General features: G+C 39.0%; 1 protein-coding gene across 1 annotated transcript in view; it reads left to right on the forward strand.

Moving 5' to 3' along the window:
- The window catches only part of snapc3 (small nuclear RNA activating complex, polypeptide 3), a 31,219-nt gene extending 11,946 nt beyond the window's left edge, over nucleotides 1-19,273 (forward strand). The window contains exons 3-9 of the mRNA XM_048528214.2: nucleotides 675-759; nucleotides 1,606-1,710; nucleotides 3,875-4,024; nucleotides 6,695-6,777; nucleotides 8,553-8,717; nucleotides 14,302-14,409; nucleotides 17,747-19,273. Of these exons, the coding sequence (XP_048384171.1) occupies nucleotides 675-759; nucleotides 1,606-1,710; nucleotides 3,875-4,024; nucleotides 6,695-6,777; nucleotides 8,553-8,717; nucleotides 14,302-14,409; nucleotides 17,747-17,894 (844 nt within the window). The 3' untranslated portion in view covers nucleotides 17,895-19,273. The remainder of the gene's footprint in view (nucleotides 1-674; nucleotides 760-1,605; nucleotides 1,711-3,874; nucleotides 4,025-6,694; nucleotides 6,778-8,552; nucleotides 8,718-14,301; nucleotides 14,410-17,746) is intronic.
- The last annotated feature ends 6,607 nt before the right edge of the window (nucleotides 19,274-25,880 follow it).

The following is a 25,880-nucleotide window of genomic DNA, read 5'->3' on the forward strand; positions in this document are numbered from 1 at the left end:
GTGTGCCCAAGTTTTAATGTGTCAGGTTTCATCTGACTCCACAGCATTGGAAGGAGAATGGGTGTTGGACTTGTAGGGTGTTGTCTGGCTGGATTTCTCTAAACAAACTCTATCCATTTATTTGCTTTGGTTTTTGCAGCAGCAGTCTAGCCTCAGAAGACAGACCACAGGGTCATGTCCCCCAGTTTAATAGCATTACCAGTGCATGAATGTTCCTAATGGTCTTGCATTATTTGCAGGTAATATTTTAATACTGTAAGGTTGTTAATAGATATAGAAACCTATCAGAAATTATTTCACATAGGGAATATTTACCCCCTTTTACCAAGAATAAGTAGAATTTCTTGTGGTTACTTGATTTTTTTGAAGTGTAAATGTCAGTCCTGCTTATTATCATTCACATAAAAGTGCACAAATTACATGTACATGACTGGTAGAAAAAATTTGGAGTAAACATAGTTTTAAAATAATACTTCCAAGCAGAAAAATCTCAGTTTGGAAAATAAAACAAATTTCAGAGCTTTGTCAAATTTTCCCATCTAATGAGTGTTCCACATTTGGAATGGACCTCTAGGCAGAAAGTTGAAACCCAGCATCCAGCTGTTCTGATAAAATGGCTATAGATATTTATTTTTAAACTTAAATTCTTACCCAGAAATTCTTCCCTTATACAGAATACGAAGAAAAGTTATTAAAAAGAGAAAAGAGCGTTTGACACATGATCGAGCCTGTAGGCAAGAAATTTATGCACATGAATATGTAAGTATATCTGCCTTAATCATAATTCTAATGTTTTAATTTCAGAAGCATTTTCAATCAAATTCTGTTTGGATTTCTAATTAACTGACGTACTGCTCCCATAAAGGAATAAAAATTAAGAATTAAGTTTAGAGTTCTAAGATATAAACAAAATATTTAAATCCTTAGGCATTCACTTCATTCTGTCCCCATATGGAAAATTGTCAGGGTCTGGAATGCTATGATTCTGTTCTGTACAGTTGAATTCTGAAGTGTGTAAGTGTGCCATGATGCACTAAGTTTGTAATGTTGGGGATGCATTCAAGTGCCATGTCAAGAACGGGCTAGATTAGCTTGCAGAATTGGTGAGGTGCTGACTTTCAGGCAAATCCAAACATGTTGCATCCGCTTCTTCTCCATGCTGATAGTTACCTCTTCAACAAATTTTAATAAGCTTGTCACACATGATTTTCTTTCATGAGGCCATGTTTCCTCAGCTTGATAATATTATGTATTTCTCAATGTTGTGCAATTACCCTGTTATGCTAGACACAAACATCGTTTTTCCAGTAGTAGCCATTAAGTTAACTTGTCTAGTGCTACTGTTGCTTTGTTCTTTGTTATTCCATAGAAAATAAGTGAGAGGATTGTCATCATTACTCATAATCTCAAACATTTTATGGATTTATTAACTGGAATTAGATTCTAAATCTTCCATGTTGTAGGTGGAGCAGGTTAGAAGATTGATTTAAGAATCACCTTGAATGAGACTGAATTTCAAAGTTCTACTTAATTTGGAGGAATGATGCTATAGTCAACCACAGTGTTTGTATCTTATGGTTTTTGTTCTTATTTTGTGCAATTCAGGAAATGCAAACTGTAGGAAGAAAGCCTGGTAATCCAGAAGATTCCATTGCAGCTGGAGAAGTGATTCTAACTGTTAACGTCTACTCCCCGATTATATTTGTTAAGGTACGTTTTAGGTTCCATTTTGCTCACCACCAGTCACAGATGGCTATTTTGAGGATCCAGATGTCACTTAGCAGTTCTTTTTGTTAAAAGAGGTTAGTAATAAATGCCACTATTCAGCATGTGATCTCAGTACTCATTCACACAATAAATGCATGTTAACTTTAAACTAAATACCAAAAAAACTGTGGATACTGTAAATCAGGAACAAGAACAAAGTTACTGGAAAAGCTCAGCAGGTCTGGCAGCATCTGTGGAGGAGAAAGCAGCGTTAACGTTTCGGGACTGGTGACCCTTCCTCAGAACACAGTTGTGTGTTAATTTTAAACTAGTTGAAAGTACCTTGGTAAAATGGTAAAACAAGCTGTAGGTGTTGCCAGTTTCATAGAACGTATTGCAGTTGATCACTGTGCCCAGCTATGGTGTTTGGCATTTATTGACATCACCGCATCTTCCCCGCTCCCCACCCCACCCAAAAAAAGTCATGGCATCAGTTCATCCTTTCATCATGTCTTCTCATTTCCAGTTTTCTCATGCATTTGAATACTTTCCTTTTAAAAGGATTAAGGCTGTTGCTGTACCTGCTTCCTGTGGCCTTGTGTTCTACATTCTAATTCCTCTCTAAGAAAATAATGTCTTCCTTATTTGTCTATAGAGGTTATTAGTGGTTGTCTTCAGTTTGAGTCTGGTTTGAATTCGTCCACAAATGGAAATGTTCTGTCTCCACCAATCTTTGCTATCTTATTAATAATCTTAAGTTTATTTATCTTCTCTAAATCTTCTCTTTTCTCAAGATAAAGGCCCAACCCATTCAGCCTTGTGAAATCTGTGTCTGGTACCATTCTTAGCTTTTCTCATTATCTTTACTATAAACTTTGCATTAATTATGCCATTGCTGTTTTATTCCAAGAGTTTCAAGTTTTTTTGGCAAGCCTGTTATGTGGCACTTTATTAAACATCTTTTGGAGATCCATATCTACAAGATAAAACCATTACCCTCACCAATTCCCTCATTTGCTAATCTAAAACTCAAGCTATTAAACACAATTTGACTTTAACAAATCCATGTTGGTTTTGCACAATTAATGCAACCTTGACTAAGTAACTTAATTTAACTAGGATTATTGTTTTCTATAAGCTTTCCTACCATTGAGTTCAAATCGACTGGCCTCTAGTTGCTTAGTACATCTCTTTTTGAACAAGCAGTGTTTGCAATTTTCTAATTCTTTGCTACGACTTCCACTTCAGAGGAAAATTGCTTGTGGTAAGTAACTGTCTATCCTTACTTCCCCCAGCAACTTCCAGAAGCGTCCTATCCTGGAGATTTAACAGCTTCAGGTATGACCCCCACCGTGGCTCAGTGGTTAGCACTGCTGCCTCACAGCACCAGGGACCCAGGCTCATTTCCACTGTTGGGCAGTTGCCTGTGTGGAGTTTGCACATTCCCTGTCTGCGTGGGATTCCTCCAGGTGCTCCGATTTCCTCCCACTGTGCAAGGATCTGCATGATAAGTGGATTGGCCATGCTAAATTGCCCATAGTGTTCAGGGATGTGTAGATGAGGTGGGTGAGAAGGGGATGTGTCTGGGGCTGGGATGCTCCGAGGGTCGGTGTGGACTTGTTGGGCCGAAAATTCGATGATGATGAGCCCTGTGTTTATTTGGACCTTCGCAGTTTAAATAACTCAGTATCTTTTTAAGTTTAACATGTTAATTGCCCAAACTATAATATTCTGCTGACTGACTTTAACACCTGCAAGCTATTTCCCATGTGCCATTATTGCCAATCACAATCCTGGTTGTGTTTTACATTGATTTACATCTTCCAGCAGTCGTTGGTATATAATGACAAGGGTTCTGTGCCTGATTGGATTTTCTCTTGTTGATTGCTGAGCCGGATAGTAAGTGCTTTCCATTCACTATACATCTTATTTACAGATTAAACCTAAAATATTTTGCTCTTTATCTTAGCTATTCATGATATTAAAATGTCACCAGTTTGCAAATGAACTCTGAGGCACGTAAACATATACCAGTGTTGAAAGAGTTTTGTTTTTCTTATGGTGTTTACATGCTTGTTTGTTGTTATCTTTCTTTAATAAAATTACACTGCTTTTTAGTCAAAAGACATTCTAATGCCACAGAACCATTTCAATTATTTTCCCACAGCACAGGGAGAACAAACCACATCACACCCTACTTGTATTGGGTAGTCAGAGATTAACTGAGCTAAGAGATGCCATCTCTTGTGTCAGTGACCTTCAGATTGGTGGAGAATTCAGCAATACTCCAGACTTGGCTCCAGAACATATTAGCAAGGTATTCATTTTTGATCCTTTCAGTCTGTTTAGACTTTGGGTATTGCCACCTGTCAAATATGGTCACCTTTCGAACAAGGTTGCTGTGCATGTTCTGTTAAGTTATTTTTCAAAGATAAACTTGGCATCTTTGAGTTTTGTGATTCATTTTAAGGCATGCACAGCTGTCACAAGTGACCATTTGTCAAGCACATGCACAGATAATGAGTGTCAATGTGTAATTCCATCATAAATAGCATTATTCCTGATCCTAACTTTGTTTGAGTCTCAAATAAAGTGCTGATTTCCAGATAATATTTTAAATGCCACTTAACTGGAGCAAAGCTAAAATTGCAGTCTCCACGTACTAAACATTTGATTGGCAGAGAAGCAGTACATGCCATCTGTGAATTATGGACGTGCCTGTTAACGTGAACAGAAACAAAGGGATAGCTACACAGATGAAGATGCTGCAAGAAGGGCAACAACAGACAACTTTTGGTCGACTCCACCAAATCTGTTGTGTTCAGAAATCCTGTTCATCAGAATTCAGGCCCCAATCCAGAAATTTGATCAGATGATCTCCTTTGACATTCCAGCAAGGGGAGGCAAAGGCCTAGTGGTATTATTGCTAGACAATTAATTCAGAGACCCAGAAAACTCTCTGAGGACCTAGGTTCAAATCACACCACAGCAGATTGTGGAATTTGAATTCAATAAACATGTAGAATTAAGAATCTAGCGATGACTGGTTGTCAGGGAAAAGCCCATCTGGTTCACTGAAGTCCTTGAGTGCAGGAAACTGCCATCCTTACCTGGTCTGGCCTATATGTGACTCCAAACCCACAGCAATGTGGTTGACTCTTAACTGCCCTCTGGGCAATTAGGGACGGACAATAAATGCTACCCAGCCAGCGATGCCCTCATCCCACAAACGAATTTTTTTAAAAATAGTTTAGTACTGCTGGAATTGACACCTTTTCAATGAACTGTTAAGCTGAGATCCCCTATACCCCCTTGGGTAACACAATTATCCTTAGCAATTTTGAAGAAGACATGGGGAGTTCTCGCTAGTCTCCTGGCCCTATTCAACTCTTAGATAATATTCATACAAACACATGAATAATCAGATTATTACTGCTGTGGGACCTAGCTATATGTAAATTGGTAGTCATGTTTCCTACATTGTAACAGTAGATCCAATTCAAAAATATTTAAATGACTGGAAAGCATTTTGTGTTTGGCGATGTTGTATAAATTAAAGTGTTCATCATAATTCACATTATTCACTGTAAAGTCCCAATTGATTCAGTGAAACAGCCAAGTTGGTAGAGGTCTTCCTGCTAGATAGCTTTGACAGTATGTCGAAAAGCACCAAACTGTACACCCCTTCCCGTAGGAATAGTACTTAGATTAACACTGCTGCATGTCCCAAGTTACTGTGTTGCTATCTTGGTCAACAATGCAGTTTCTGAAAGTTTGTCATTGAAAAAATATCTTTTTGCTGTCTCCTGTTATTGATGATTTGAAGAATCTTATGTGATCGTTTTAATGAATTTGAATTTTGATCATCTTTGTTGCATTATTGGCTACCAATGTTGTGAAAGTATTCTAAATCTCTTTTAATGCTCTGTCAACTATTTTAATCTTCCTAGCAAAATACGTAATATTTCTGCCATTTCACTGCCATGATTTATATGGATTCCTTGGTGGCTCTGTCTCTACCTTGATTTTATTTCTGCCTGTAGAAAGTCTTGCTATTTCTTTTCATATGTTTTTATCACTAAATTTTGTTTCATTTTCGTCTTCCTAATTAATTTTACATTTATTTTCTGAACTTTTGGTGTTCTTTTTCCTTATTCTCAGCTTTGTTGTCTTTTGACTTTAGTTTGTACCGTTAATTTCACTTTTTCATTTTTAAAAATTATTTCAGTCCTGGACCACTGCATTGTCACAGTGAATCCCAATACCAGGTGCAGGAATAGCACCTCCATTTCCCCTTAAACACTTTATAGTGTACAGAACTCAACATTAAATTCAATAACTTCAGGCAATAAACTCTGTACTCAATTTTGCTTAAAGCTACACACCTCTCACTTCTCTCCACTTCTTCCATCCCTAGGCAGTAGAACTGATCAGCTTTCTGTTAATAACACCCAACATTAACACCACCCATTCATCTATTGCACCTCTCTGCTACCATGGTCTTTTGCTCTGGACTAACTTTATCATTTGTTCTAGTTATCTCTCCCTGTTTTTTGCCTACAGCATAGCTCCTGTCACTTTTCCAAAAACCACTCCCCCATTCAGTTCTAAAGAAGGTTCGTAATGGACTGAAAATGCTTTCCATACAGGGACTGCTAGACCTCCTGAGTTTGACCAGTAATTTGTTTTTATTTCCGATCCCCAGCACCCACAGTACTTTGCTTTTTCATTGCTCGCTTGTTTATTCATGCTATTTACTGGGAAATTTCCAAGATTCTATTACCCACAATTTTAAATGTTTCCACTGCTGCTTTATTAATGTGTTTGTCTAGAAGTTGTTTGCTTACTTTTTAGTTCAATGCCCATTCTCATCCTCTTCAAATCATTTCTCCAGTCTATTGCAAATAGTTGTTGTTTCATTTAATTGCTTTTTTATGTTAAGAATTAATATGTAATTAATAAAAATTAACTTTTTTTAAAAAAATAGGACTTGTACAAGTCAGCCTTTTTCTTCTTTGAAGGAACTTTCTATAACGACGTGAGATATTCTGAGTGCAGAGATTTGAGCAGGTATGGTAGCTCTCATAAAATATTTTGAGTATCAAATGCATTGGGAATATAACCATTTGTTTCTGCTGTAATAAGATCTTGTAGCCTTCAAAGTAGTAAAACAGCCTAAGGTATTTAAATAGATTTATAGAACATAGAACACTGCAGCACAGTACAAGCCCTTCGGCCCTCGATGTTGCGCCGATCTGTGAAACCAAACTGAAGCCCATCTAACCTACACTATTCCATTATCATCCATATGTTTATCCAATGACCATTTAAATGCCCTTACACTTGGCGAGTCTACTACTGCTACAGGCAGCGCATTCCACACCCCTACCACTCTCTGAGTAAAGAACTACCTCTGACATCTGTCCTTATCAAACAAAATTTGATACCTAGCCACATCAGGATCAATTAAACAAATTACCAAAAACACGATCAGAAATGTAGGGTTAAATGAGTATTTTACAGAGGGAGAGAAAAATCGAGAGATGGAGGTTTGGGGAATGCTGTCCTGATTTTGAGGTCAAAAAATCAAGGTGCTCAAAGACTAGGATTGGAGTGCAAAACTGAATTGTCAGAGTGGAGGACATTACAGAAACATGAAGAGGTGGAGCCATATAAGTAAGTAAGTGTGGGGGGGTTTGAGTGAATAAGGATTGGTGCATGTTGGGACTTTTGGTTTTTAGAGTTTTGGTTGACCAGAGGGTGGAGTGTGAGACACCAGCTGGAATTGTCTTAAGGTTATGAGGATTTCACCAGTCTATGACCTACGGTTGGGTATCTCTACAAAGATGTATGTTGTGATGTTGCAGATATTTGGCAGAATATAAGAAAAGATGGAGGAGGACTTGAGCTCAAGGCAAGAGGGGGAATTGTAAGTATCTGGTGGGTTAGGGGAAGCAGGGTAAACTTTAATAGAATGGTTTTAGTATAGTCATAGCGCAATCCACGAGCTCCTGTCACTTGGTGATTGTGAAAGTGACAAGTTAAAAAGGACAGACTGCAGTAGTGAAAAGAAACCAGGATTTTTTTTTGGCTGCCAGGGATGATCCTCTGAGCATGAACATTTTAGGCAGAGAAATGTCGAACCCTAAGGAGCCAGCTCAGTCTGGCAGTGAATTGCTGAACCAGTTGTTTCCTCTATCTCCTACGGTCTATATTCTTTGCAATAGCTGCAAAAATGTGGTAGGTGTCACTCAACTCTACAATGAGCATTAAATCGGGTAATTTTCAGCAAGGTTCATAACTCGGCTAAATGTGGCAGATAGTCATTGAAGAAAGTTTTTTTTAATATTGTACTAAAGGTCCCAGCTGTGAAAGGGGGAAGAATAAAAAGTGAAATTTAGCAATGACTAAAACTTGAGACAGCCGCCAATTTGTTATCATTCAAGTGAGTTGTAACTTTTGCTATCAAACACCATTTTTGTTTGGCACTGCTTTCAGGTTAAAAAACTTACAGTATACAAACTAACTCATGTTTAGTATTTCAACACAGCAGCGTCCCAAAGTGCTCTGAATGTCACCTTAAATTTTGTTTTTAAAATTAGAGTTGGGTGAACTTGACTAGGATATCAGGAAAGTACCGCTATCCAATTTTGGATCCTCCCCGATAATATACTGGATCTGTATGTGTTGACTGATAGTTGCCATTGCCAGTTAGCTTTTACATAATAATTACTTAATCAGCCAAACACTGCTTGTTACATTTAATAGAATCTACTTTGTTTGCATTTTTGTACTTTCACAATCAGTTTTGCTTTATTAGACTAGTTCTCTCTACCCTCTTTTAGGACCATTATTGAATGGGCAGAGTCCCATGACCGAGGCTGTGGGAAATTTCAAACAGCTAAAATGGAGGACTATACATTCAATGATATGTGCATTAAGGTTGGCTATCCTTACTTGTATTGTCACCAGGGCGACTGCGAACATCTCGTTATAATCACAGATGTCAGGTACAGCCATGGATTTTGGGAAAGTACCAATATCTTCACAGTGCAAAAGATATTCATACTCTGCCTATTGTATTAAAATAAGAAATTGAGAATCAATAAAATTCATGAAGTGAGTTACACAATTACTCAATCCGGGGTAGTCTTTATGAATGAGTAATTATTAAGCAGTGAAAGAGCCAAATCACTAAACCCTTATCGCTACCCCAAGACTATCATCCTTTTCTCTTTTTATTCGGTGATCTTTGTGTAGTGTCTTCATAGTAATGAATTTTGATTTTAGTTTATTGGAAATAAGTCAAAATGAATGGTACCATTTAGTCTGGCTGAGTGTTTTCCCTCTTGACTGTGGTTATGTTGTGGTTGCATCAATTCAAATGTAGGCTACTGATCTGGACATCAGTTATGAACTTTTCTAAACTCAGTTTGATTACTCTGTTGGCAGAAAAACGGCAAATTGCTCCCTTAAATCTTGTAATAAAACACCCTTAGTTTGTATGAATGGCCAGAGAAACCCAGAATGAAATACACCAGTTACAATACATTTTTGAGCTACAGGAATGCCTTGCTAATGGTCACGCATGGATAAACTATTATATTAACGTGGATAAAATTGATTATTGCAGCAGCTTGTTTGTGAATTAAACAGTGTTAATTTTCTGACAATTGACATTTCTCTTGCTTTATTAACCAGTAGGGAAAATTAATATTGTAAAGCCATATGTTATTTTTGAAAATTCTTCCATATCCTCAAATACTGGACATTTTCTGAAATTTAGTTACTGGATTTGAAAAAGATATATTTGTATTCGGAAAACTATTTTAATTTTCTCCTTTTCCCTCTCGTCTTTTCTCTCCAAACCTGAAATAGAATCATCTTGAGTCAAGGACATCTATCTACCCTCCAATGCCCTAAAAATCCATCAGTTTTATATTTGGGCATTGATTTGTGTATTCACCTATAGGAAAGTCTTTGGGAGGTTTGCGGAACCTCCCCATGGGAATGCCACCAACTGCATGTTCCTTTAAAAGCCATTTACTATTCTGACTTGAGAATATATTACCATTTCCTCAATGTTGCTGGGTCATAATCCTGGCCTGTGTGACTACTTCATCTAAGTGGACTGCAGTAATTCAAGAGGGTAGCTCATCATCTTCTCAAGGATAACTAGAGATGGACAGTAAATGCTGGCTCACATCTCTTAAAAGAGTAAACAGAAGGATGCAACTGAGCTTGATCCTGCATTTATCCATACTTGTTTGCCTTCCAGCATGGGTAATTGGATAGCTGTCATGAACAGGAATATGTCTATTCCTCTCTTGCATTTAAGGGCTTTGAATTCAATCAAATTATCCCAGTATGCACTGATTTGATTTGGTTTGATTTATTGTCGTCACGATTACCTAAGTACAGTGAAAAGCTTTGTTTGCAAGCTGTACAGGCAGATCATAACCAAGGACATTTCGATCATAGGGCGTTTAGACAGAGTGAGGCATACTGGTTACATTGCACAAGAGATGTGCGAAGCAAAATCAACATTAACAAGATCAACGTTATTTAAAGTTAAGAGTCCATTCATCAGTCTAATCGCAGCAGGGAAGAAGCTGATTTTGACACTGTTGGTGTATGTTGAAGCTTCTGTACCTTCTGCTTCATGGAAGATGTATTTTCTTTGGTGAAGGTCCTTATGGGGATGTCAAATTTCCGAAGCCGCCTGGGGAAGAAGAGACATTGTTGTGCCACCTTGGCCGTTGTATCTACTTGGGAAGTCCAGGACAATTCTTGTTGGTTATCGTCACTCCTCAGAACTTAATGCTGTCAACCTTGTCAAACTCTGCCCCATTAATGTAGATGGGAGGTTGTTCTCCTCCTTTCTTAAGTCAATGATGAGTGCTTTTGTTTTGCCAACATTGAGAGAGAGGTTGTTATCATTGCACCATGACAGTAAGCCCTCTGTCTCCTTTCTGTATTCTGACGCATCATTGATAGATATCTATCCTACCATGGTGTCATCAGCAAACTTGTAGATGGCGTTCATTTGTAATTGGCTCCACAGTCATGGGTGTACAGGGAGTACAGTAGGGGGATATGGATGCATCCTTGGGCAGCTCCAGTGTTTAGGATTATCGTAAACAAGGTATAGGCATCTATCTTCATTGATTGCAGTCTGTGGGTCAGAAAGCTGAGGGTCCGCTTGCAGAGGGCAGAGCCAAGACCTAAGTCTGAGATTTGAGATCAGTCTGGAGATGATTATGGGGTTAAAAGGCGGAACTGTATTCGACGCATAGGAGTCTGGCATTGGTGTCTTTTTTGTCCACATGTTTCAGGGATGAGTGCAGGGCTAGGGAAATAGCATCCACTGAGGACCTGTTACATCAGTAAGCAAATTGCAGGGGATCGAGACAGGCCGGGGGGCTCGAGTTGATGTGGGCCATGACCAGCCTTTTGAAAGCACTTCATGATTATGGAGGTCAGAGCTACTGGGCGGTAGTCGTTAAGGCACGTTGCACGTGCTTTCTTTGGTACTGGGATGATGGTGGTATTCTTGAAACAGGTAGGTTCTTCGGCATGTGGGAGTGAGTGGTTGAAGACATCAGTGAATACCTCCGCCGGCTGGTCGGCACACGATCTAAGTGCACAGCCGGGGATTGTATCCAGGCCCACCACTTTCCTTGGGTCGACTGACCGGAAGACTGATCTGGTGTCTTCAGTGGCAATGGAGGAAACAGGTGTGTTCAGAGCTGTCGGGGCAGGTGACACCACGCCATTGACATTCTGCTTGAACCAAGCGTAGATAGCATTGAGCACATCAGGGAGGGATGTTTTTTCCCCCACTATCTTGCACTGCTGCATTTTTTATCCCTTTTTTTAGGCCTTGCCATGGGCGGATGATGTGTGTATGGTTGATTTGAGCTTCCATCTTAGCACAGTACTGTCTGTTTAGCATCTCTGATGGCTTTGCTGAAGTCATATCTGGATTTTCTGTATAGCCCTAGGAGAATTCAGCTTGGAACATTCCTCATCTGTCTGGTCATTGGGTAAACTCAATAAACCGTCAGGACAACTTAAGGAAGACTTTTTGATATTTTAAAAAAAATTTTTTCTTGTTATCATGAAATTTGACAAAACATGTCAATAGCACTCGGTTCTTTGGAAAGAAAACTATTTGTGGTTTTCAGTCTGTAATGCCTTCTTTATTTCTCCAATTCGCTACTGCCTATCACTTGAATCATGTATCCTGTTGTATCCTAAAGGGTGACAGTTTGGACTCTGTTTCTCTATCTAAGCCATTAGTATCACTCCATGGTTGACCTAGCAATTAGGAAGAAGAGGCTTGTGTTTTGCTGTGAGAAATGCCTTGGAAACACTTCAAAGACAATCAAATATGTTAAAGTACAGGCACTGTGGTTTAGGCACATCCAAAAACTCTTTTGATGATAATATTCCAAAAAAAGCAATGGCCAGTCAATTCAGTGGTGATGAGTGCATAGCTCACCAGCTTGATATAATCCTTCTGTTGCGTAGGTGTGGCTGTTTGATTTTTCAACATGGAGTTTCTCCGAAGTTGACTTCTGCACAATTCATCCAAAAATTGGTCAGACCTTTCTATCGGTTTTTGTCCAGTGCAAGTCAGGTTGTCACACTAATATATAAAAAAAATACAATGGAAAAATGCTATCAGCACAAGACTGGCTGTGTGCTCCGCTTGAATGTATTGCTGTGACAGGTCGCATCTATTTGCCCAACACAGATGTTTTTAAAATTGATTCCTTCTTTGGCACAAGAACACCAAGAGCCACAATTTAAAAGTCTTGAATATAATTTGATCATTTAGTAAGACTGACCAAGGGGCCTTATGAAATAGATGAATGCTGAGAAGATCAGCTCCTCAGTAGGGAATCTAGAACTAGGGAGCACAATTTAAAAATAAGGGACCTCCCATTTAAGACCGGGATGAGAAGAAATGTATTTTGAGGGTGGTTAGCGTTTGGAACTTTCTTCAATATATATTGGGAGCTGAATTGGTCAACTATTGGATTGCCCATCGAATTGAAGGTGATAGGAGCAGGTGGGAAAGTGCAGTTAAGGGCATAATCAGATCAGCCATGCTGTTATCGAATGGCAGAGCAGGGTTGATAGGTTCAGTGGCCTATTCCTCTTGCTATGTTCCTATAACTCATAAATTTTTCCACAAAGGTTTCTTGTCAGTAAAGTTGACCTTAGTCAAACATATCTCCTGAATATAGATCCTGAGTCATCAGACATCCTTGATTATTGTAACATAAAGGATAATTCAAGTACAATTCCATTTGAAATCACGTGTTATTCTGGATCAGATTTTAAGTCAGTTGGAAGGATACCAGTGTTACCTAGATGATATTTTTCAGTCACTGGGAGAAACTAAAAAGACCATCTCTGCAATTTAAATGCTATTCTGAAGAGACTTAAATAATATGGCTTATGAGTGAGGAAAGACATATTAAAAATTTTCCATTTAATATTTAGGCTATGTCAGTTATGCAAAAGGACTGTACATGTCACCTTCAAAAGTACAATCCATAACAGAGGCACCAGAACCTAAACCACACAAATTTGCTATGTTCATTTTTGGTCTTGCTAAATTACCAGAAGCTGGTGTGTCCCAAATCTTTACAACCATTGTCCGGCCACTGTGCAGTTTATTATTGCAGTTGCTTCTCCCACATTACCCAATGGTGAAGAGAAGCTTTAGCGTCAAGATCATTTAAACAAACTAAGAAAAGAGACTAACAATACACAGAAGCTCGAGGAATCATTTTTGGCATTAGATAATTCCACGAAGACCTGTATGGCTGTGAATATGCAGTACTAATGGACCACAGGCGTTGACCATATTATTTGAGTCTCATTGCCTTCTGTAGCAGTGAGCCATTTGCAGAGGTGGAAGTTATTGCTATTAGCTCTCACTTATACAATTAAACATTGGCAATCCAACTTACATGGGAATACTGATATTGTCGAAATTGTTTTGCATATAAATGAGTCATCTATTTGATTTCTTCCATTAGGCATCAGAGACCAGTTTTTGTATGAAAATGTTTCTCCTGTTTAAAATGTGTGGATACAGCAACATCAATATTATTTGTCTGTAAGATTTCTTTGCTCTCGCTTTTGCTTCTTTTGAGCGTTTTGGTGCTGCAATTTGTTTTATCAAAAAATCTCTATTACAATTCTGCCAGCATCCCCTGCCTTAAATTAGGGGGAATAAGAAGTGAGAATTGGGCAATGTAACTTTTCTATTGTTTGTTTCTCCCTCAACTTGTTCCCATTCCTGAATCTGGAACAGTCTGTATACTTACATCTGAAGTAAGATATTCTTGTTGAGTTTGGAATCTTCTGCACTGTCACGTAGATCTGAAATGGTGCAATACCAAAGTGCTAAAGAAAGGAATTTTTTTAAATGTCAGAATTGTAAACATCTTTAATCATTCAAAGCAGAACATAACTGTACAGCAAAGTAGGACTTGCCCTCCAAATGCAGTATGCTTTGCTATGTGAAGTATAAAATTGATGTTAGCACTAATACCTGTTTATTTCCTGTCCCAGGATTGTCCATCATGATGATTGCTTAGATAAAACCCTGTACCCATGTGTGATCAAAAAACACTGGATGTGGACCCGAAAATGTTCTGTTTGCAAATTGTACATAGTTCGGTAGGTAGTGCACTGCGTTATAAGGTCTTAAAAACACTCCACACATTGTGAATCAAGTGTCACTTTAGACTTTGCAGACGAACCACTGACATAATCTTTGCTGCCCAACAAATCTAAGAAAAATGTAAAGAACAATAACTCAGACTCTTCATTGCATTCATCAACCTGGCAAAACCATTTGACTCTAAATCAAGATGCTGAATTGTGCTCCAAACATGTGCATGCCCAAGAAACTTGGTGCCATAAACAACTCAGAAAGATAGATACTATTTGGGTCTATCCTGGCTCCCTGCAGGGTAGTCCAGACAGTCCCAATTCCCAACTTGATGCCATGTCCCCAGCAAATTTATCTCCTTTAAATCCTCATCTGATTTTATTTTGAAGCCATTGATCATCACTGTTTCTCCATCATTCTTGTGGGTAGTGAAGTGGTTAGTACCACTTGCTGCATAAAAATGATTGCTCTCAGACCCCTGCATCTGTTTTCCAGGAAATACCAGATTCCTTGGGGCCTAACTTTAGTTTCATGATTTATTGCTTTCGTATTAAATGCTTCTATTTGTGAAGCATAGGATCCCATATGCTTTGCTAGTCACTCTCGATATGCCATGTCACCTTCAAAAATTGACGCATGTCCCTTTCTGTTCTTAGACGTTACACCATTATGTCTTATTGCCTAGCCTCATCCTTTCTGTAACATGCATTCTGTTTCTGTATTCTTTGTAGTCCTCCTCAGTCTGCTCCTATCTTGTGCAGTACTGACTGATGCTCTCACTTTATGCACTACATTCTTTTCTACTTCTTTGTGCTAGTGTCTATCCTTCTGCCAATTAATGTAACCATTCCCCTCTTGCCCTGTCAGCCATAGTACTGAACCTCTCTATGAGAATATTAATCCCATTCTGTTGAAATGCAACCCATTTCTTTCGGCACCAGCTGAGGGATACATATCCAGTGTCCCAAGAATCTGAAGCCCTGACTGTTGCACCATATATCCAGCTACAAATTTATCCTTCCTTTCATCTATTTCTACTCTGGCTGGTATTTGGCAAACGAGGACCTAGTGCAGAAACTTTGCCCACCTGAGTAAAAGTCCTTCTCACATTGAGAGACAGCTGATAACAGTGATCCACATAGTGGGACAGCCAATACATTGCCCATTGAAGTTACTGTGGGCTGCTTATCACCAAACTGGAAAACATGAAAAAGTGGGCAGAAGCCATCTGTCTACATTTTGTAAAAAAAATCAGATGCGCCTGTTTCTTTTTAAAAATCCACCTGCAACTGTAGCAGTAGAAGGAACCCAAAATGAGACTTTTCACACCTGCAAAGTAAAAATATTTTCAAAGGTTAAGAAATTGAATTTAAACCGCCAAACGTTAGTAATACCATCACAGATGTGTTCACTCTGATTTTAACTTTGTGTGCCGATCTCTGTCTGACAATGTATTATTTATGATATTCCTGAACTTTTTACAAATGTAAACCTATAGTTTGAATTAAATAATGCCAGTTTAGTTTGCATGATTCAGTTGAAGGAGATGATTTCGTAATTTTATTTACATGATCTGGTTAATCTTATCTCATTTAAATGATCAGTATAGAAAATTGGATGTAAAAATGTGCTAAGCTTTGGGTTTGTTATTGAATAACAAATGGGATCAAAGTAATGTTGATAGCATTTATTTGTAATGTCCTGTTAAAAACTTTTTTATTGTTTGCAACCCACGTCAACCTACCAGTTAAGTTTCATTTATGTGGTAGAAGTACTGTTATTGGTACTTAGTGTATAAACCTACATGCAGCTGTGTCACAAAGGCAGAGGGTTCTAAAAACTATTTTCTTCAATTGAACTTTCAAAAGCGTATCAGTTCTTGGTCATAAATCATAGATACAGTTGGAAAAGCTTTATGATGCTGCATTATTTGACATACTTTATAAATACTGTGTCAAGCTCTTCCTGAAAAATCTCCCCATTTTCACACACACAAAAGCAACCCTAACTTCAGTTTGTCTGCTAATTCGACAAGTCTTCCCATACTTACCTTCTGTAAACCACCCAAGTGACTTCTTCCACACCCAGGAAACACTCAGCCTCGGGAACAGCCATTATTACACAAGACATACCCTGCTTAAACCAACCAAATGCAGCAGCTAAAAAGAGAACACCAACGCTCGGCATGATAACAAGGAAGAGCAGGAAATCTTTCCTGCTCCTAAGATGCTGCTTGGCTGCTGTGTTCATGATGATGTACACCTCATCATCTCAGATTCTCCAGTATCTGCAGTTCCTATTATCTCTCACCAACACTCACCATTCTGTCTTTGTGTCCAATACCTTTAAACTCAACCTGGAATTAGAAATTTTGATCCTGACAAAAGCCCCCAATTTTTTATGGACCAGACTAAACCCCCTCAAAATATTAAGATAGCCCAGACCCCAGCTTATTTAAAAAGGCAAGCATAATGCATTGTGCTCCGGATGCAGTTTGGTCACATCGACAGGCTTTCAGCAAAACACATTTTATCATTATACTCCTGTTAAAATAGACAAGATAAGAAAACAAAGTTTGACTAACTTTATTAAAATACTTAATATATCTGTTAGCTTCCACTGATTAGCTGTTCCAAGATAGTAATGTTGCATAAACAACCCTTAGCAAAGGCAAATTTGGCAAACTAAACTGTTTCACTTGCAACGTTTCTCCAATCAAGGAGAAAAGAAAATCGAGAAAACTTAGAGAGAGAGAACTTGAGTGTTTTGTTGTAGCAGGGAGAGATGTCTTGCAGCTTCTAAACCCCAGTAGCTACTGAAAGTTGAACTAAAATCCTGTTTCTGGGAGATGGACCCCTTGCTTTCACACTGCTTCTTTTGTTCCAATGCATTTTTAAAAAAAACACCAAGCCTCACAAGCTGTTTAATTGGCTTGGAACAGGCTGTTCATCACCTCTCCTCATTTTTTAAAAAAAAAAGACAAAATACTCCTCTTAAAAGCACAGTATGGTCACAAGTGCACAGGAGTTAACTTGTACCTGTGTTTTTCTTTCATGCTAATATCAATTATTCTCCCTCTTTGCTGGTCAGATTGCCTGTTTATCAAACTGTAGTGACCCTATATCCAGCAGAAAGTTTTGTTCAAATAGAATCAGTTTGGAACAAATAGGTTGTTCCCACAAAAATGTGTACAGCATCCACTATTGAATACACGTAATAAAGTTGATGAGATGATTTGGTCCAGCAAATGTAGGACATTAAAAATCCTGGAATGTAAGATGTTGAAAATGTCAATTTCCATTTAAGTATAATTTTATAAAATTGCCACTTTTTTCCCCCTAGGTGGGTGACCAACAATGATAGCTTTGCCCCTGAGGACCCAGCCTTCTTCTGTGACACGTGTTTCAGGATGCTTCACTATGATGCTGATGGCAATAAATTGGGAGAATTTCTTGCATATCCCTATGTTGATCCAGGAATATTTAATTAAATGCTATGTCAAAGTAGCCTAGTTGACTGCTAATTTTCTTGAGGTTTAACTTAAATTGGTGGAAAACTTGAACTGGACTTGAACAATTGTGTATGGCACCAACATTTTAACAAGGTTTACATACTCAGATATTCTAAAGAATAACTGTGTGCAAGCATCCACTTCCATACTGTTAAAGTTGCTTTAAATTCTGTTGAATTAAATTTCAAGGTATCTTGTTTTAAACAATAAACTGAACAGATTCATGACGTTAACCAACAAAGATGGTAGCTTATGGAACAATGCTGGAGTTATACCCTTTTGGTGATTTCGTATGTTAGTTACATACCAGTTCATTGTCACTCATTCTTCTAAAGGATTTTGTTCTATTCTCAAGGTTGTCTATTGTGGAAATTAATGGGTTAGACACTGGTCTCTACTTCTAAAATTTGTATTCAAACCTAACACCGAATTTATATGAATGGAAGTCTCTGCTTGCTGGCTGTAAAGGGGCTTATTTGAGATGAGTTCTATGTCTAACCTCAATCACCAAATTTTAAAATGTTTTGAAACATATTAATTCAAATGTTTTTCTCTCTCTTGGAATTGTGACCCTTTATTATTGACAAAGTAATCCAATAGATTGTACATAGCTAAGTCTTCCACTGTTTCCACACACCCCAAAGGGCAAGTTGCATAATTCTGTGAAATAACATTTATTGATGAATGATTTGCCTGTCATGGTTATTGTATTTGCAGTGTGTTTTCTTCTTCACGTTAATGGTGAAGGTAGATACTCTGTCATTGGCCTTTTGGGGCCAGAATATTTAGATTACTTAGATATGTTTTCCTCTTTTCATGAAGGAATTTTTTTGGGTAGCAGGGTGGTGGTTGGAGTCAGGCTTTTACCAAATTGTATTTGAAGAAAGCCCTAGACCCGATCTTCCCACCATGTTTCCAGTTTAAGCTTGAAAAATTCTCAACCCCTGTTTGAGAACTAACAGTTGTGGTGGAGCAAAGAGGAGACCTGAGAACAAGAGGGGTGGGGATCCTTTGTAAATGGGGACTTCTCTGTAAGAACTGTATCTGTCACTAACTCAAACCAGACCTCCGTGATGGTAATACCTGTGTTAGAGCTTGCGACCGAACTTAGGTGTCCCCCCTTCCACCTTAGGAAGCCCTGTTATAGGGGCTAGATATCGAGGTGCCTGGAGCGATATTGTATTGCACGACTGGACTGATCAGTCCTAATGATATGTTTACAACTTGTTTTTCTGTCATTGCTTTGCCTTTTTATTTCATTTATGTAAACCTGAACTCTGACGTGTATAAATTGTGAATCTAGTGACGTTACTTCCAATTTTTATCTCTACAAATAAAGTGGATTTTGAAGTTGTTTATTTTAATTTTGTATTTGTTGTGGTTGTCTTCACTTTCTACGTTTTTGTACCAGTATCTGGTAGTTAAATACAGGTATTTGCTCTACCTAGTGGTAGAACACAAATACTGCAATGTTTTTACAGTTTTAGGAAATTCTTCATGACGGAGGACAATTTTCTTAAGTCATAGAATTGAACAGTATAGTCCAACCTGCTCATGCCACCAAATACCCTAAATTAACCTAGTCCCATATGCCAGCACTTGGCCCATATCTCTGTGAGCACTTCCTTTTCATATGTCCATACAGATGCCTTTTAGATGTTGTAATTAGACCAGCCTCTACTATTTTGTCTGGGAGCGTTCATGCAGTACAGCTCCTTAAAAGCATAGTGTGAAAAAGTTGCCCTTCAGGTCCCTTTCATGTCTTTTCCCCCTCTCACCTTAAACCTTTGCCCTCTGGTTTTAGAATCCCCTCCCCTGAGAAAAAGACCTTGGCTATTCACACTATCCATGCCCTGCATGAGTTTATAAACCTTTGAGGGCATGTCTGACTTTAGAGGGAAAATAGCCCCAGCCTATTCAGCCTCTTCCCTATAGTGCAAATCTTCAAACCCTGGCAACATCCTTGTACCATCTTTTTTGAACCAATTCAAGTTTAAAAACAACTTTTCCATAGCAGGGAGACCAGAATTGAACACAATTCCAAAAGTGACCTAACCAATATCCAACACACTACAACATGACTCCTGTATTCAATGCACTTCTTGTCCATACTTTTTGATTTTGAGGTAACAACTTCAGACTCTTTACTTGGATGCATGCCATTCATGGAGCAATTGTCGATCACATTATGTCCACATTTTGATTTGAAAGCACTCTGTACTACCAAAATGTTTAATGTTGGAAATCTTAGATGTGGTGATAGTGGTTAGGTTATAGGTACCATATAAAAATTTGTACAGTTCAGCTCCATTTGCAGTACTTCAAAAGGAATCTCCTCTCCGTGAAAATCATCCAGTCTGAGGCTGACGACTCATCAGGGTCATGCAATGATAAGCCTAATGTCACCTGACTTTCAATTACATTACAATTACAATATTTCTCTCCAGTGTTTTAGGTATCAAATGGCTGAACTGGTGACAATGTCATGAGCATAGAGTAGAGCAGAGGTTAGCAGAGTGATTTCTTAAGAATTTAAGTAAATGAATGTAAACAGTTGTTGGCTCAGAGGTATTTTGTACAAGAGTTGGAGTAAGTATTTGAAAATTACTGAGAAGCTAGCATGCATGGACTTATCAGATTCAATTGCATGATTTGTCAGGCCACGACTGAGGTTGGTTGATGTAGAACTGGAGTCCTATGCACAGCAGACCAAGAAAGGGGAAAGGGGTTTCTTCCTGATGACATTAAGCCAGTTGTGATTTTATGATAATTGAAGTTGACTTCCACACATTAAGTCTTTCATCAGAATGCTATACGTGCTGCCTGACCTGTTCTTCCAGCATGTTGAGCTTGTTAGCATAAGGCAAGTTGACAGCAGCAGGGTAAGCAGTACTTGGGGTCTGGGGCTCATCGGCACATCTTTCTTCTGTCCTTTTTAACCTTCTTTTGATCAACTTGATTGCAGCAAGACCTGCGAGACCCCCAGTATGGACCTACAGTGGTGGCGAGCTGGCACCAACACACATGCACGGTGGTGGCATTGGTGGGCCTAGAGCAGGACTGAAGATAGCAGTGGCAATGGGGTTGTAGTCCTGAACCAGGATCTGCCAGTTTTCAGGCCCAGCTGATTTCCAGCATTGGGCAGGAGAGCCAGGAGTGAGTGACTGGGCAGAATTTGAACATTTTTGTTTACTTTCTTTCTTTTCTGCTTTTTACTTTAAAATTCTACGCTGGTTCCAGAGTGCTGTACTCCTGTATAGGTGACTAAAATAAAGTATTTCAGATTTACAGCATCAGTATTTTGCTTTTGTAATTGCATTATGCCCCATTTGTGCCTTGGGTAAAAAAAATGCCTGTGACCTGGTTCCCCGGTTCCCCCCCTCAGTGTTTCATTGCACCTGTCTGCTCAAACCCTACCATTTACACCCTATAATTCCAAACCACCAACTTTTACTTGCATAATCCTTCACTCACAGCCATTACCTTATTGTCCAAGAAAGGCCTTTTTTTTGTTCAAGTTTTGTTAGAAAACAAGTAATATCTAGGATCTTTAAGTATTACAATTATTATTGCAACTGCAACATATAAAAAGGGGCATCCTTCACATGAGCCTTGATGCCATAAACAAATGATAGATATCTTCCCTTTACTCCTATTGTATTCCAATTTAGGTACCTTAATGTTCCTGTGGGAACTAGCTTTACTTCCTATTCATTTGTTGTTAAATCATATTAAGTTTGTTTTTCTTTTATTTTCTAATGTTGTGTGTGCCCACAAGGTTCAAGTCCATTAGCTTAATGCAAAGATAATGGGTGTGTCTATTTTTGGTCATCTTAGCATTGTCTAAGTAAATGCACTTTAATTAAAGTTCTTATCCTAAAGATTAATATCAGTGATAGGCAACATGGTTTTGTACAGGGAAGGTCATGTCTTACCAACTTAATAGAATTCTTTGAGGACGTGATAAAGTTGATTGAGAGAAAGGCTGTAGATGTCATCTACATGGACTTCAGTAAGGCGTTTGATAAGGTTCCCCATGGCAGGCTAATGGAGAAAGTGAAGTCACATGGGGTCCAGGTGTACTAGCTAGATGGATAAAAAACTGGCGGGGCAACAGGAGACAGAGGGTAGTAGTAGAAGGGAGTTTCTCAAATTGGAGACCTGTAACCAGTGGTGTTCCACAGGGATCTGTGCTGGGACCACTGTTGTTTGTGATATATGTAAGTGATCTGGAGGAAGGTGTAGGTGGTCTGATCAAGTTTGCTGATGACACTAAGATTGGTGGAGTAGCTGATAGTGAAGGGGACTGTCAGAAATTACAGCAGAATATCGATAGACTGGAGAGTTGGGCAGATGGAGTTCAGTCCGGGCAAATGTGAGGTGATGCATTTTGGAAGATCAAATTCAAGGGCGAACTATGCAGTAAATGGAAAAGTCCTAGGGAAAATTGATGAACAGAGAGATCTGGGTGTTCAGGTCCATTGTTCCCCGAAGGTGACAACGCAGGTCAATAGGGTGGTCAAGAAAGCATATGGCATGCTTTCCATCATTGGGCAGGGTATTGAGTATAAGAGTTGGCAGGTCATGTTGCAGTTGTATAGGACTTTGGTTCGGCCACATTTGGAGTACTGTGTACAGTTCTGGTCACCACATTACCAAAAGGATGTGGATGCTTTGGAGAGGGTGCAGAGGAGGTTCACCAGGATGCTGCCTGGTATGGAGGGTGCTAGGTATGAAGAGAGGTTGAATAGATTAGGATTATTTTCATTAGAAAGACGCAGATTGAGGGGGGAACCTGATTGAGGTCTACAAAATCATGAGGGGTATAGACAGGGTGGATAGCAAAAAGCTTTTTCCCCCAGAGTGGGGGACTCAATTACTAGGGGTCATGAGTTCAGAGTGAGAGGAGGAAAGTTTAAGGGAGATATGCGTGGAAAGTTCTTTACACAGAGGGTGGTGGGCACCTGGAACACGCCAGTGGAGGTGGTAGACGCAGACACGTTAGCGTCTTTTAAGATATATTTGGACAGGTACATGGATGGGCAGGGAGCAAATGGACACAGACCGTTAGAAAATACATGACAGGTTAGACAGAGGATCTTGATCGGCCCAGGCTTGGAGGGCCGAAGGGCCTGTTCCTGTGCTGCAGGTTTCAAAAAAAAATATATAACTCCCTTTGTTTTGTACTCTGCTTTAGAAAAGGCCTTGCGTGGCAGACTGATTAAGTAGTCAGAGCCTGAAAAATACAGAGCAGTTTGGCAAATTGGCTTAGTGGCAGAAAGCAGACAGTGCTGGTCAAAAGGTGGTTTATAACAGGAAGCTTCTGTCCAGTGGCAAACCATGGGTTCCATGCAGGATTCCTTTGTTTGTTGTATGCATTAATTATCAAGACGTGAACGTAAACCTGATCAGTAAGTTCACAGTTGACAAATTGTGGTGGTATAGCAAATAGCAGGAGGGAGTACACATTGAAAGGTAAGACCGTAGGAAGTACAGAGGATCAGAGGGACCTTGTATGCACGTTCACAGATTCTTGAAGGCAGCAGGGCAGATAAAGTGGATGTGATGATATTTGCCTTTAGTTGAGGCATTGAATCTGAAAGCAAGGAGGTTCTGATGGTACTGTATGTAACATTAGTTAGGCCATAGCTGAAGTTCTGAACTATAGAAATAATATGATTGCACCAGAGGGTGCAGAAGAGGTTAGCCAGGATGTTGTTTGGGCATCAGCAACATAAGTTTCCCCTCCTTGAGCCTTCCATGTTCTAAGTGTATAGACACGGTAGATAGGGATAAACATTTCCTCTTAGAGTGGGGAAGAACCAGGGGTCACAGGTTTAAAGTAGGGGAATAGGCAGTTTAAAGGGAGAAAAGATATTTTACCCAGAAGGTTGAAAGTAGTTGAAACTCTCTTCCTGAAAGGGTGGTAGAGGCAGGAACCCAAGACATTTAAAGTATCCGATCAATCACTTAACATTCAAGACTATGGGCCACGTGCTGGAAAACAGCTTGCGAATGATGGCTCAAGGTTGTGTCAGTGCCATAGAAGTGGACTTTGCTTCTATTAATACCAAAGGTCCCACAGCCATTTTAATAACCTTCACTTTAATCTTGGTGTATGCACAGGTTGTTTATTTAAACCCTACTCCAGTCACTGCAGTCTTCAAAACATTTTGTTTAAATTCTTCCTACTAGAATGCATCACTTCACACCTGTGTTAATAGGTTGTTGCATGGAATAAACTGTTTCAGTTTTTCGCCCTCCTGAAATCTATTACTATTGTTGGTGGCAGAGCTTGAAAGTGTAGTAAACAAATTTTCTAACTTTGAAATTTTTCTAATTTCATGCCCTCCATTCATAGAGTGCTCCAACTATTTATCCCCTGGGAACAATACTGACACTTGCCCCTGCTTCTCTTGGGGGAAAAAAAAAGGACCATTCATCTGTGTTGTGCTTTAAGAGTTTTCTGAGATTGCAGACTTGCTCGCCGAGCTGGTGTGTTTGGTTGCAGATGTTTCGTCATGCTGCTAATATAAGGTCATCAGTGCACCTCTGCTGAAGCCGCATCCACAATCCCAACTACAAATCTTCTCAAAACCTTTAAGAGACTTCTGCCCAAAGGCAGGTCCAGCCCACAGCAGTGACCTACATTTTAGCCAGAAGGGACATCGGATCCATACCCTGCAACCCCAGAGTCAAATCTGCTGTTACAACAGTGTAGCCTGAAGCTCTGGAAAGTGATGGCAGAGGCTCCACTTTATTTCCAACATATCGATAAATCTTGTAACTATAAATCCCGTCCAGCCCGTAACAGACCATTGTTACAAATGGCACAAGTTGAACGAACCCTGGAGTCACTGTCACAAAGTAGTTAAGACAAATAGTAGAGCTGCATTTAGTGAATGCTAAGTAAAAATGAGGGAGAATTTTTACACAACATGTGCATTAAAACAACAACAGTACTAAGGTCCTTTTGTATTGGTCTTAAATTTTTAAATGTACAGGTAGGCCTCCGATAATGTGATAGCTGCATTTTTGTATGACCTCACACTACAGGAAAATTACTAAACCTTTACAGCGGAAAGTTCACGTTATCGATTCATCATTCATGCTACAGCCAATTTGCATTAACAAAATATGTGGTATAGCCTGTACATTCATACCAGTCATCTAACAGCTATAGATAGTTCAAAGAAACAAGAGTTAATTAGTATTAATGAACCAAACATTTATTTTGGTGCAAGTCTACAGCAAAGTTTAAGGCCTAAATCCTTCCCCAAAGGACAAAACAAAATGCAACACATCAGAAACGCTTCTATGGCTCATCTGAAGTGGAAGCATTTGGCAGTACAAAGACTAGTATTTTTTAAAGTAGTTGGTATACAATAACCATTCTACAACACCTTCACACAGAACCATTACAGGCTATTATAAGAAAGCGCAACTACACTTCTGCAACAAACTTGATTTACTAGACCAAAGCAAAATGTTTAAAAAAAATTTTTTAAAAATGCACAGAAGTTTCTTTACGATACAACCTGCAATTCGACAGGCAGGAACAAAGACTACTTTTGATTATTTGGCGTTAAAGCAGATTTGGCCTCAACAGGTTAATACACAAAAAAATACACCATATCAACATAAAAACATCACTGATTTACTATACACATCCAAAAAACAAGGAAAACCCACCACCCTCCAATTGTATAAAACATTTTTCAACAAAGGCGGCAGGAAAAGGATCCAAATAAAAAAATGTACACCTAGGCTTCATCAGTTCTATGTGGTAAAACGCTGCCATATGCTTATTTGTTGCTATGTTACTCTTATGGGGGTTTCCTTGTGGATATCCAGTATTAAATAGCAAGTTGTCTACAGATCAGAAGTTACAAAAAAAGAGGAAACAAAAGCACTACCCCACCCCCTACCCTCTCTCCCCCCTCCCTCTTTCCCCCCCGCCCCCTC

Source organism: Stegostoma tigrinum, chromosome 3, assembly GCF_030684315.1.
Source record: "Stegostoma tigrinum isolate sSteTig4 chromosome 3, sSteTig4.hap1, whole genome shotgun sequence".
NCBI lineage: Eukaryota > Metazoa > Chordata > Chondrichthyes > Orectolobiformes > Stegostomatidae > Stegostoma > Stegostoma tigrinum.